Below are 12,423 nucleotides of genomic sequence, written 5' to 3'. Positions count from 1 at the left end.
ATGATTAAAGGTTCATAAAGGAAGCTACTTTTTTTTTTCCTATGTGGAGAGCTTTGTTTTCAATTGAAACCTTGAAACTTAAATCTGTATTGCATTGATTTTTTGTGCAAAGCCGCATTAGGGCTCCCATGATAGCGGGTAATAGGGCTACCCAACTGTTCCTCTGTATGCTCCACAGAATTAAACATAGATTTTTTTTCTGTTAGACTTTGTACGAATCTGATCCATTGGATGTCATATGTATGGAGACATTCTTCTATAGGAGCCTTTAAAACAGGATTAGGCTCCGCTGTGTACATGCGGACTTAGTTTCACATAATAAAGTAGAACTAATAATACTTGGATTACAATGTGGCTAATTTCTTGCTATGTTTATACATATAAGGGTCTATCCACTACGTTTGCACTATACGTCGGAGGTATACATCAGGAGGATTTCCCGACGTATACCTCCAATGGATTCCACTCTATAGGCATGCAGGCATCTGTCAATCATAGGCTCCCATGTTAAAAGACGCATATCGCGCTGTACACTTTTTTGCAGGCTGCTTCTGTACGGAATAGAGCAGCAGACTACAGTACGCTATTCTATACAGTTGAAAAAAAAAGGTTTACCAACATTTACCAGCCGAACTTAAGCCAAAAGGACACCCTTTTGGCCACCGTTGGGTGAATGGGGGGGGGCCTGTGGAGACATTTCATGTATATTTGTTTATTGTCATTGTTTTCTTATTGTTTTTTGAAAAGCAAAGTAAGAGATACAATGGGTGCTCTAAGATGCTATGAATTATATACCATTCATTATATAATAGAAAAAAGCTTTTCCAGTGACAATGACTAAATTGTGAGCAAACACAGTCAGGAATCAGGATATAAAGAGTTAACTTTTACCATGGGCTTGACGGTGACCAAGGGCAGATAAGTGTGTCAAGAGAGGGTGACTTGCCTATTGAGCTCAGCAAAAATGTTTTTTAGATTACCTGATTTCTGTGAGCTCTCATGTTAGAAGGCAATTGCCACTTTACTCGCTAAGTGAGTTTCCCACAAGAAACAGAAAGGAGGAAGGGGGGCACTGCTATAGAAGGACATAACCAAAGAAAAATTAAAAGCAGTAGCATCTGCAGCAGATATGGAGAGTAGTAGGACCCACATAGCATGCAGTCAACACAAATGTGCACCATTTACGCTAAGTTGTTGACGTCTTTGTGCAACAATGACTGTCTCTTTAACCAGAGGGTCCAAAGCCGTAGAGATGCATGCACTTAGGCCATACTAGGCAGGAAGAAGTGTCATGGACTTGCACACGGTCTGGGCCTGCCCAAGTACCTCTAGGTGGACCCAGTGGGGTTAGCCGATCACTTGGTGAGATGTAAGTAGGACCAGGCCATTGATGATGTCATGCTAGAGTGGTGAAAGAAGCTCTTATCAGAAGAACCGCACCAAGAAGGGCAGCCGGGGATATCAACAAAAAGGTATTGTATGAGATTAGAAAAACATGGCTGCTTACTTCTAGAAACAGCGCCACTCTTGACTTTAGTTATACATAATGTACATTTTGTATAGGTATGGAGTGTGGTTTGTTTAATTTTGAGTCTCTATATGCATATGTTGCTGCTTATTTCTGCTTTTCTGCCCAGGAGCTGTTTACTAGACGACATGTGATATTTTCATTTGTAACGTCTATTTTCTTTGGCAGGTACAGGCAGTGACGGTTGGCTGGCTTGTGACTAAATGTGTTTGACGCGGGGAGAAACAGCCTGGGAATCATCTCAGTTATTGTATTGCCGCGCCATAACAGTGGGTAGGATGAGTACAGCGTGGCTACTCTGCGTCCTCACACTGGGGTAGTGCTTACAATATAAAAGGAGGTTGTTCCCACTATCCAGTGTTCAGTGTGCGGACAAAGGCCTGAGAAACATGCTGCCGCTGTGTGAAGCTCCGAAGGGCTGTGTGAGAAGCTGCTGTGTGCTGCTAGTGACGAGCAATACATGTGTGGGCCCTGAGTAGAGTAGTCCTGAAACGGGTGACAGGCAGTAACTTCCCAGGGTGCAGAGAGGGTGGTGGTGTAGCGTGGGTGACAAGCAGGAGCCTCTTCAGGAAGCAGAGAGTGTGGAGCAGTATTTTAAGGCTTAGCGTAGGCCGGAATTTATTCAAAATGTCACCGCTGTATCAGGGAGGAGTGCCCCTGACTCTGTCCTATAAAAGTGGTGAGCCGGCCATCACTGCCTGCCTGAACCGATTGTAGACTGTATTTAAGAGACTGTACCTCTCAACCACGAAGAAGTGTTCTGTTGTCTGCTGTGACCGAGTGTGAAGTTACACCGGCCAGAGTAAAGACTGTTTTGCCTCTACTCCTGGTCTCCATATCATCATATTCAGGACTACTCTGCCTAGGCCTTATACCACCTCGAGCCCTTCACTTCAGTTCAGCTCCATTCAATGCTCCAGGAGGTCTGGTTGTCGAGTGTTTAGTGCCGAAATCAGTGCCAAGGACGAGTACAGCTATTCAAGGGAAATGTCAGTAAGAAAGTGGAGGCATCCTTTTGTAGATTTTCTAAAGCAGCGTCATGTTATAAGTCGAGAAATAGATGAAAATGTTGAATACGAATGAAGAGCTCAATAGGGACACATCCACTTCCAGGGTCACATTGTTTGTAAGCGTATTCCAGTGGAAATCCAATGTGTATGGATCAGTCACACTGTACCCTGACAACTCCTGATGAGGTAAATGGGTTGGCTTTGTAGCTGTTTGATCCTTTAGTTTCAAATAAAGATAAGCGGAACCAGTTGTGTGGCAGCTGCTTGTCTCCCTACCCCTATGCAGTTCCTTTGCTTTTTCCCCAAATAGTTATAGCAGTTCCCACCCCTTCCCCCAACAGTTACAGCAATGCCTTCCTCTCCCAGTATTCACGTTGCCCCTTCCCCTAGTAGTCACAGCAAGGCTACCCCTAGCCCCCCAGTAGTCACAGCAAGGCTACCCCTATCCCCCAGTAGTCACAGCAGTGCAACCCCATTCTCCCAGAAGTCACAGCAAGGCAATGACATCTTTTATTGCATGTTCGAGTCAGGGAATATCATCACTCAATGATATTCCGGTATCATTTAGTGATATATTAATAACTGCCTAGTTTGGGGCATAGTACAGAGTGCTTATTTCCAGTTACTTTGTAACTTTATTATCAATGATTTAAGAGGAGTAAGACACACACCATGGACAGTACATGCAGAACCAGATAACTGCTGATTAATATCATGTTCTGACTGAAATACTTAGAACAAGTGAAATGAATAATTTAAAGCGAGCTCGGTGAGGGAGATTGCTAAAAAAATGGCAAAAGCACAAGCACAGAGATGAGTGAATAGGCTAAGATATCTACCAGATATACTAATGTGTTGCACAATATAAGGCTCAGTCTTTAGAAAAACTTCCATATCCTAAGATTTGATGGCAAGTGTCAAAGTCTGCATTTTAATACTGGGAGTCTCCATAGTAGTTCTTGGAACCTCCAGAGCTCAGATAATTTTTTAAGATAATGAGTCAAATCCACCGTAACTAATAAAAGTATCACCTCCAACCTCCCCAGAGGCCAAAAATGTTGAGTCCTTCTAAGGCCTCATTCACACGGCAGGGTTTCCCGGCCGGGTGCCGGCTGTTCATAAATCGGCCGGCACCCGGCTGCATTAGGAATAATAGACCCCTAATGGGGCTATTCACACGACCGATTTTTTGACGGCCGGGAAATCCGGCCGTCAAAAAATAGGACATGCTCTATCTTTGCCCGGGTACCCGGCCCCCATAGAAGTCTATGGGGCCGGGTATTACACGGCCATCACCGGAATGTGTTCCGAGTGATGGCCGGGTTTTCCGGAGCTTGCACTCTATCTCCTCCTCACAGCGCAGAGTGCATGTGAGGAGGAGGAGTTGATGCCATTTGGACGAATGGCATCGCTGTACACTGTGTGGCAGGGCCGGGGTGTACAGCAGGTGGAAGGGAGCGCTGCGCTGGCTCCCGTCCCCTGCTTGTTTTCCTGGCCCGGCGACACCTTCGATGGCGCCGCTAGTAGCAGCAGCTGCTGCGGCTGCTACTACTGTAGCGACGCCACTATAGCATAGCGGGGAGGTATCTCCCCGCTCTGCTATGTGCTAGCCGCGGAATCCCCGTGTTTTCGGGGATTCCTCTCCTGGACAGAGCGCTTGATGTCTCTGTCCATATCTGGGCAGTGACATCAGGGGAAACTCCTGAAGCGGAATCCCCGAACACATGGGGATTCCCCTTCAAGAGTTGCCGCTGATGTCACTGTCCGGATCTGCCCGGCCCGGCACGGATGCAAAACTTTATGCAAGCCGGCCGGGCAGAATGGCCGATTTTACCGGCCGGCACTCGGGCTCGGGAACGACCCGTTCGTGTGAATCCCGCCTAAATATGACAACTTATAATTTCTTTGCCTCTAGACTAACAATATTCAGCTGAAAAAATGCTAAACAAATACCTGTTGTCTTCAGTGAGAAACGGAGGTTCAGCGGTTAGCCTTGAGGCCATAGGTTCGAAGCCGATCAAGAGCAACATCTGCGGGAAGTTTGTATGTTCTCAGCTTATTTTTGTGGGTTTCCTCCGGGTTCCCCAGTTTTCTCCCATGCTCCAAAGACTGTGTGTGTTAGGGAAATGAGATAGTGAGCTCCACTGGGGAGTTTGGCTAATACATGAGTGATTATTATAATCTGTGTACATATAAATGTTGTTTAATAAATGAATATTTGCTGATCAGGTAGTTTTATATTACTTCAGGAGAATTCTAACTGCTGCTATATCGAGGACAGACAGTGAAAATGTGCCGGCTGAAAATCCAGAAGTTTGCAAGACCAAGTTCAAAGAAGAAATGTGTTGGATCATGGTAGCTCAGCAAGGGTTTAAAAACTCAAAAAGACACTTTGGAGACTGAATGAGATGGAGGGGATTTTGGAAGACAAGACAGGTGGGAGAGGAAAGAAGATTGTCAACCATCTATCAAGTTGAGAAGAGGAGCCAGTTCCTTTCCCTTGAACATCTAAAGGAGCAGACACTAAATGAGACCATATTTGCACAGATGGATGAGGTTTACATCAATATATTGCCATGGGGGATCCATGATTGGTGCCATATACGTCAAGAAGGAAGTCTTTATGTAAAAGGGTTAAGTGCAAAGGGAGATGACTAATCTGAGATGAATTTGATCCCTTCAGACCATGTGTTTGCCTCCAATCTGTCCATATTTGTGTTTCCAGGTTTGCTGTATTTCTTCAAAGCACAACTTGCTATATTTCTGTCATTTTTGTGGTGTTTCTTCTTTATTGGCTTATATGGAGTAAAACACACCATGGAAAAGCCAATTGAAAGAAATCCTAATATTTGATCTAGGGACCATGCACAGAGCTGAACTGTACCCTATGAATCAATGAGAAAAAAAAATCCTGTCATGTTCCATTGGATATTGTGTTACGGAGGTATTCTCCACTGCAATCATTGCTTTCAGGGGAGGATACAATGTGGCAGCACATGGAGTGCCTTTTGGCTCTGTAATATGGTGTTGTAGGGACTCTGTGCCGTGAACAGGTCCTAATACAGCCAGGTCTTGTAACGCTACTTGGTAGAAACCATCCAAACCTCGCACAATTGGTCAGTAGTTCTCCAGAATAAACAATAATTAACAGTTAGATGACCAGATTTGATCGAATATCTGTATAACATTATTAGGACATCCTGTCTCCACCATCTCCGACTATGAACTTGCCCCAGGTGATATTTTTTTGACACTGTCCCAATTAATCCCTTCCCCCTTTCTGGTTTTCCTTCTCTATCACTTCTTTCCTCTTTACTTTACCTCTTTGTATCTTTATTTCCCTCCATTTAGGCGTTTATTAGTTTCCCTTTACACATTTTATGCCATCTAAGTATTTGGATGGATTATACACCCAGACGGTGTCCTTGTTAGGATCTCGTACCAATAATTATTGTAACCCAGTCGACGTTGATGTCATGCAACGTAATCTCATCCTTTTTACTGTTCTTATACCATGTTCTCTGAATTCTTTCTGTGGACATACAGTATCTCCTTGATGCACCTCATAGAAATGTAGATTGATCCCACTGTTTGGCCATATGGTTTAAAGGGGTTGTCCAGTCATGAGAAATGATAGTTTATCGTCAGGGTCTGATCGGGGGGGGGGGGCAATTAACGGAACCCCTGCCAATAAGCTGTTTCGAAGGGGCTGTGGTGTTTGTACGAGAGCTGTTTCCCCTTCATTCCTTACCTGCTCGAACTGTGAATCTCCGACACACAGGGTATGTTCACACGGAGTGTTTTCAGCCGTTTTTCGGGCTGTAAATGCCCCTGAAAAACGGCTCAAAAATCGGAAGCTGAGCGCCGTGGGCAAAAAACGCTGCAAAATATACGCTCTCAATGGGAGGTCAGAGGTTATACCACTGACCATATTTTCTACTAGAAGCACTGAAAACAGAGCACGGGGTGACATACGGCCGGCCTCTGATGGGTTATATGCAATCTCTATGTAAATACATCCATATAGATATATGGATGTGTAAATAGCTCCATTGCATTTGATTGGCTCCGTATTCTGCACCTTCCCTCACAGACAGAATATGGCGCTAACATATGTTGTGAGTTATGCCTAAAGAACATTATGGACGGCCAGAGAAACTAACATACGTGCAGTGTCGTTTTAATGGAGACCGCTCATGTATCGGTCTGGTCACATGCCCCTCCATCAGCGGCCAAGTTAGAACTGGAGAACCGTACATTCAGTGATGAAGATCGGACTAAAGAAGGGGACGGCACTAAGCAAATCCATCAGTGCAGATCTTCTAAGACCATTTAACTATACTTGTTAGTAACTCTATGTGCTGCTTCAAGAACATTTGAGGAAAAAAAAGATAAAGTGGCCCGACCCCTTTAAATGAAAAATCCATAAAGCAATTCAGTTCCATGTCACAATTTCTTCATATTTTTAGTCTGTCATTACAGTGTGAACATGTACGTCACGATCACAGCAGCCTAAATCATTTGCTTTGTAGGCAAAAATAAATAAAAAAAATTCCCATTTTATGTGTACGTCAACGGACACACAAAGTAGGAAGCTCGTCCCAAGACATCTGCAGGATATTGTCAATGAGGACACCTAAAAATTGGCAGAGGCATCGGAAAGGATGAGGTTTTGTAACATCTTATATAGGAGAGAACGTTTCCTATGAGCGGTTGTGTGACTTGTTGCAGGTGCTGGGGGCAGGACGGATATTCCAGGAGGCTGTGAACCTTCCCTTGATACAGACGCTTCTTACAAGAATCCTTGACACTAACAGGTTAGCCACAGAACGCGTCAACCGGGAGTACAACTCTCAGCCTGCGGCAGTCAGGGCATGTCATGTTATACTACATTCACCACAATAATGAAGGGGCAACATTTGTTTAGCAGGTGAGGTCATTTTCCAAATCAATAATGGCCAACACAAATGCTCATCAACTAGGCAGATTTGGTATTGAGGACTCTAAAGAAAAAGCTGGGTAAAAAACCAACATGGCGGCCATTACAGCTCCCATGAGGGTTGTCCCACAGCTTTCCTAGCTCATCTTTTAAGTGATACGAGGGAAGAGGGTTATGTATATTAGTGTACAGAAAGCCATTTTCTGTTCAGGCATCTGAAAAATATGTATTGGCAGGCGTATTGGTTGTCACCCAGCTTTTCGAAATACACAAAGTCATGAAAAGTTGAATAGAATTTGTATTAACCTTCTCTTCAAATTCCAGGATTAGAGAACGGTAAAATGCATGTCACTAAGTGCTGTAGATGAGAGTCCTAATGCAGTTAGCCTGAAATCCTCCAGAGACCCGAAGATGTATCAGCCCTTGGCACGAGTCCCCCTCGCTCCTTCCTGGTAAGTACAGGCCATCAGTCTTCAAGTCCCTCTGTGCCAGGACAATGCCTTCTGCTTTATTTATACGCGAACAAACCGCTTGTTATTTCCAAAGTGGTTACCAGCATATGGGTATGTTCACACGTACACGTCAGATACGCCTGAAATTACGGTGCTGTTTTCAGGAGAAAACGGCTCCGGAATTTCAGACGTAAAGGCAAGTGCAGGCGTTTTTCGCAGCATCCATTACGGATGTAATTGGAGCTGTTTTTCTATGGAGTCAATGGAAAACGGCTCCAATTACGTCCCAAGAGGTGACCGGCACTTCTTTGACGCAGGCGTCTTTTTTACGCGCCGTCTTTTGACAGCGGCGCGTAAACAAAAATGACCGTCGGCACAGAACATCGTAAAGCCCACTCAAATGAATGGGCAGATGTTTGCCGGCGCTTTGGAGCCGTATTTTCGGATGTAATTCGAGTTTAAAACGCCCGAATTACGTCCGTAAAATAAGGTGTGAACCCAGCCTATGACTGCGGAGCGCGACGGCTAACCATTGGAAGCATCCAATATCCTTCTGAACTATTCAACTGTACGGTTATTAGAAGACAGGTTTTGTGTTCTGTAAGACAATATAAATTCATGTCCTTCGTCAAAATCCACCCGATTCTCTAATCCAAACTCTTGTTGAGGAATACAGCGAACGTCTCTATACAATGTTTCAACCGGAACGCAAAGCTATTTAAGCCCTTGAGGGTGTTAAATAGTTTAGAACAATTAGTTTTTCTTCTTTATATTCGGACTGTCATAAAAAAAATTCCCGCCGACATGATGTGCTATGTTTTGGTACATATACATTAGCGTTTAACTTCTATTCCTTTTTTATTATGGCTAAATTGAAGGGGGGGGGGGGGGGGGGGAGAAGAAAAATAAAAAAAAAGTGCATGTGTGTATTTTTTTATTGAATTATTTTTGTAACTATAAAACGTGTGTACCAATAGTACCCAATTATGTCCTAACAGGTAATTTGGTAACACCGTCCTGTGGTTCCTTTTTCGACCCTGGGCTGTCTGCCCATACCACGTATATTTTTATCAGGGACTCGTAATCTCGCTCCACTGGAAAATTAGACTTAGGCTGGATTCACACGAGCACATTACGTCCGTAATGGACAGAACGTATTTCGGCCGCTAATCCCGGACCGAACTCAGTGCAGGGAGCCAGGCTCCTAGCATCATAGTTATGTACGACGCTAGGTGTCCCTGCCTCGCTGCAGGACAACTGTCCCGTACTGTAATCATGTTTTCAGTACGGGACAGTAGTTCCACAGAGAGGCAGGGACTCCTAGCATCGTATATAACTATGATGCTAGGAGCCCGGCTCCCTGCAGTGTGTTTGGTCCGGGATTAGCGGCCGAAATACGTTCCGTCCATTACGGACATACTATGGTCGTGTGAATCCAGCCTTAGAATTAAAGTCTACAACCAAAATTAGTATATGATTAAAAACTATAAAAAAAAACAAAACCTAAAAAAATAAAAAACAAACCAAAAAGGAAAAAAAAAATAAAAAACAACCAACACACAACACCCGTGTAGCTGCTTCCTTATGTTTATTGTATCAATCTTTCCCAATAACTATTTCTACAATCTGCTTGCAACAGAAGTACGCCAGGGTGATATCATCTTCCCTTAACCCAGTCAAAGATTATGAAGACATAAAAGGATGGGGTGGCTCGTTGACTGGCCAAGAGATCACACAGGCAAAATAAATGGCTGCCCTTCCAGCGATCAGAGATTGTGACCCAGAATTCCAGACTTCATTATGAAACGCAATAGAAGAGACGGATGGGCAGATTTGCATCTATTAGTCCAGGAAATACGGACGACAACCACTGTGAAAGCTGTAGTGGTGGGCATATAGGTGGACACCCAGCAGTGGCATTTTAAATGATTTCAGAGGAGGATATCCCAGGCGTGTGTACTTTGATAATGCTCCCGAACATACATTTCTTAGTGAAATTCTAACTAAATGGACCCTTTTTTTTATTTAAGCTAAAAAAGGTGAAAATCCACCCTCCTTGAAAACCATTTAAAAAATGAAATGTGGAGCTTTTTGAACATATAAAGATTTTTTTATTTTATCTTCTATCTTTATAGAAACTCAGTGCGTGTCTTATGGTCAGTTTTACCAGATCAGACTAGGCCATTCAAGTCCATTAGAGTGAGGAAAAAAAATAGATTGCATATGGAAGCAATTCATGTGCAATATGTTTTTAACCGATCCATTGCGAAGCAACAGAAGACTGTTGGCAGCACGTGGCTTTTGTGTTGCTAGCCAAATAATAGATGGCTGAGCCAGGCAAACAGAACTCTTTCCACAGGTTCGGAATACATGATCAGCAGCCAAAAAATTGCCAGAAACGGATGCAAAGCGCTCGAAATTTTGTAAACCAATAGAAAAATGGCATCTGTGTGATCAGAAGACCTTTCTTGGGCATTTGTGGGTCGGGACTAAAATTGTGACAAAACTGTTAAAAAACCAAAAAAAGCCGATGTCAGATGAGAACAACGGATGTCATACATCTGGACACAGACGCGAATCTGATGCAGCCCTGACTTGAAAAAAAGTCCTTTGCATCAATTTTTTTTAGATGCAAAATCTGACACGGTCGTGTGAATGAGGCTTATGTCTATGCAGAGGATTTGGAGCTCTGTATTAGTAAAATGAAGCCCTAACTTAAATATATATTAAAGAGGCTCTGTCACCAGATTTTGCAACCCCTATCTGCTATTGCAGCAGATCGGCGCTGCAATGTAGATAACAGTAACGTTTTTATTTTTAAAAAACGAGCATTTTTGGCCAAGTTATGACCATTTTTGTATTTATGCAAATGAGGCTTGCAAAAGTACAACTGGGCGTGTTTAAAGTAAAAGTCCAAGTGGGCGTGTATTATGTGCGTACATCGGGGCGTTTTTACTACTTTTACTAGCTGGGCGCTCTGAAGAGAAGTATCATCCACTTCTCTTCAGAACGCCCAGCTTCTGGCAGTGCAGACACAGCCGTGTTCTCGAGAGATCACGCTGTGACGTCACTCACAGGTCCTGCATCGTGTCGGACGAGCGAGGACACATCGGCACCAGAGGCTACAGATGATTCTGCAGCAGCATCGGCGTTTGCAGGTAAGTAGCTACATCGATTTACCTGCAAACGCCGATGCTGCTGCAGAATCTGTAGCCTCTGGTGCCGATGTGGCCGACACGATGCAGGACCTGTGAGTGACGTCACAGATCTGCACTGTCAGAAGCTGGGCGTTCTGAAGAGAAGTGGATGATACTTCTCTTCAGAGCGCCCAGCTAGTAAAAGTATTAAAAACGCCCCGATGTACGAACATAATACACGCCCAGTTGGACTTTTACTTTAAACACACCCACTTGGACTTTTGCAAGCCTCATTTATACAAAAATGGTCATAACTTGGCCAAAAATGCTCGTTTTTTAAAAATAAAAACGTTACTGTAATCTACATTGCAGCGCCTATCTGCTGCAATAGCAGATGGGGGTTGCAAAATCTGGTGACAGAGCCTCTTTAAGTAATAAACCAGCACAGAATATTGGCTCGAAAATTGACACGATGATAAGAGGACATTCATTGGAACCCTAGATCACGTTTTTAGTCAACACGATGTATAAACGCACTTATTACGAAGGTAAAAATTAAATAAAAATACGATGAAGCTTTATTTATAAGCATTGAGAACATACACAGCTTCATCACTGGTGTCGAGTACACACCACGCAGTTGGCGACAGGTCATGAAGGAAACACGCTCGCTCAAAGTCCCACACACATCGTAGCGTTTCATTAGAAGGCCTGGATGGCTTTGTAATAATCAAAGTGTCCAGAGGATCTCAAGTCTCTTAAAAAAATGGCCTCCCCTTGGCAGGTTTGCTTTTCAAGTGTCCTGCAGAGCGGCGCAGCTTCTTCCTCTCCTCTTTATGTTGTTTCTCAGCTTCTTGTCGCTTCTTTTGTTGTTCGGACTATGCGAGAGAAAAAAAAAAAAAAGTACAATTCAGAATAGAAACCACAACGGGAGAAGACTTCTCAAAACTAGTGCAAGGGAAAAGTGGTGCAGTCGCCCATAGCAACCAATCATATACCAGAGGCTCTTTGAAAATGTAAGATGATATTGGACTGGTTGCTATGGGCAACTGCTCCGCTTTTCATGCTCCAGCATACCCACCTCCCACCTGCGACATACTTCGTCGCATATCTTGAATACATGAACAATCAGCAGGACATGACTATATGATGAAGTCTATATCAAATATAATGACATCGTACGGACTCCGAGGATATGGAGAGGGGATTATAACCATCTATGTGTTAGTGAAGTACTGCTCCAGACGCCATTGCATGGACTGGGCAAATCCGCCTTTATTCTGCGTTGCACTTTCCTAAGCAAAGTGTGGCATCCAATGACCATTGCGTTGACAGTGTGTCACACCTACTGATGCAT

The 12,423-nt window shown here is 43.7% G+C and overlaps 1 protein-coding gene and 1 long non-coding RNA gene across 3 annotated transcripts in view; one reads left to right on the top strand and one right to left on the bottom strand.

Moving 5' to 3' along the window:
• LOC142759182 (uncharacterized) overlaps window positions 1–5,692 on the top strand; it is a 53,039-nt gene extending 47,347 nt beyond the window's left edge. The window contains exon 2 of the long non-coding RNA XR_012883104.1: window positions 4,788–5,692. This is a non-coding gene — a long non-coding RNA (uncharacterized LOC142759182). The remainder of the gene's footprint in view (window positions 1–4,787) is intronic.
• Window positions 5,693–11,621: 5,929 nt separating this feature from the next.
• Window positions 11,622–12,423, bottom strand: part of NOL10 (nucleolar protein 10) — a 52,558-nt gene continuing 51,756 nt past the window's right edge. For both annotated transcript variants that reach the window (XM_075863887.1, XM_075863886.1), the window contains exon 21: window positions 11,622–11,944. In XM_075863887.1, the coding sequence (XP_075720002.1) occupies window positions 11,825–11,944 (120 nt within the window). In that variant the 3' untranslated portion in view covers window positions 11,622–11,824. The remainder of the gene's footprint in view (window positions 11,945–12,423) is intronic.

The sequence above is a fragment of the Rhinoderma darwinii genome, chromosome 4 (genome assembly GCF_050947455.1).
Source record: "Rhinoderma darwinii isolate aRhiDar2 chromosome 4, aRhiDar2.hap1, whole genome shotgun sequence".
Taxonomy (NCBI): Eukaryota; Metazoa; Chordata; class Amphibia; order Anura; family Rhinodermatidae; genus Rhinoderma; species Rhinoderma darwinii.
This window is presented reverse-complemented; position numbering and strand designations above follow the sequence as displayed.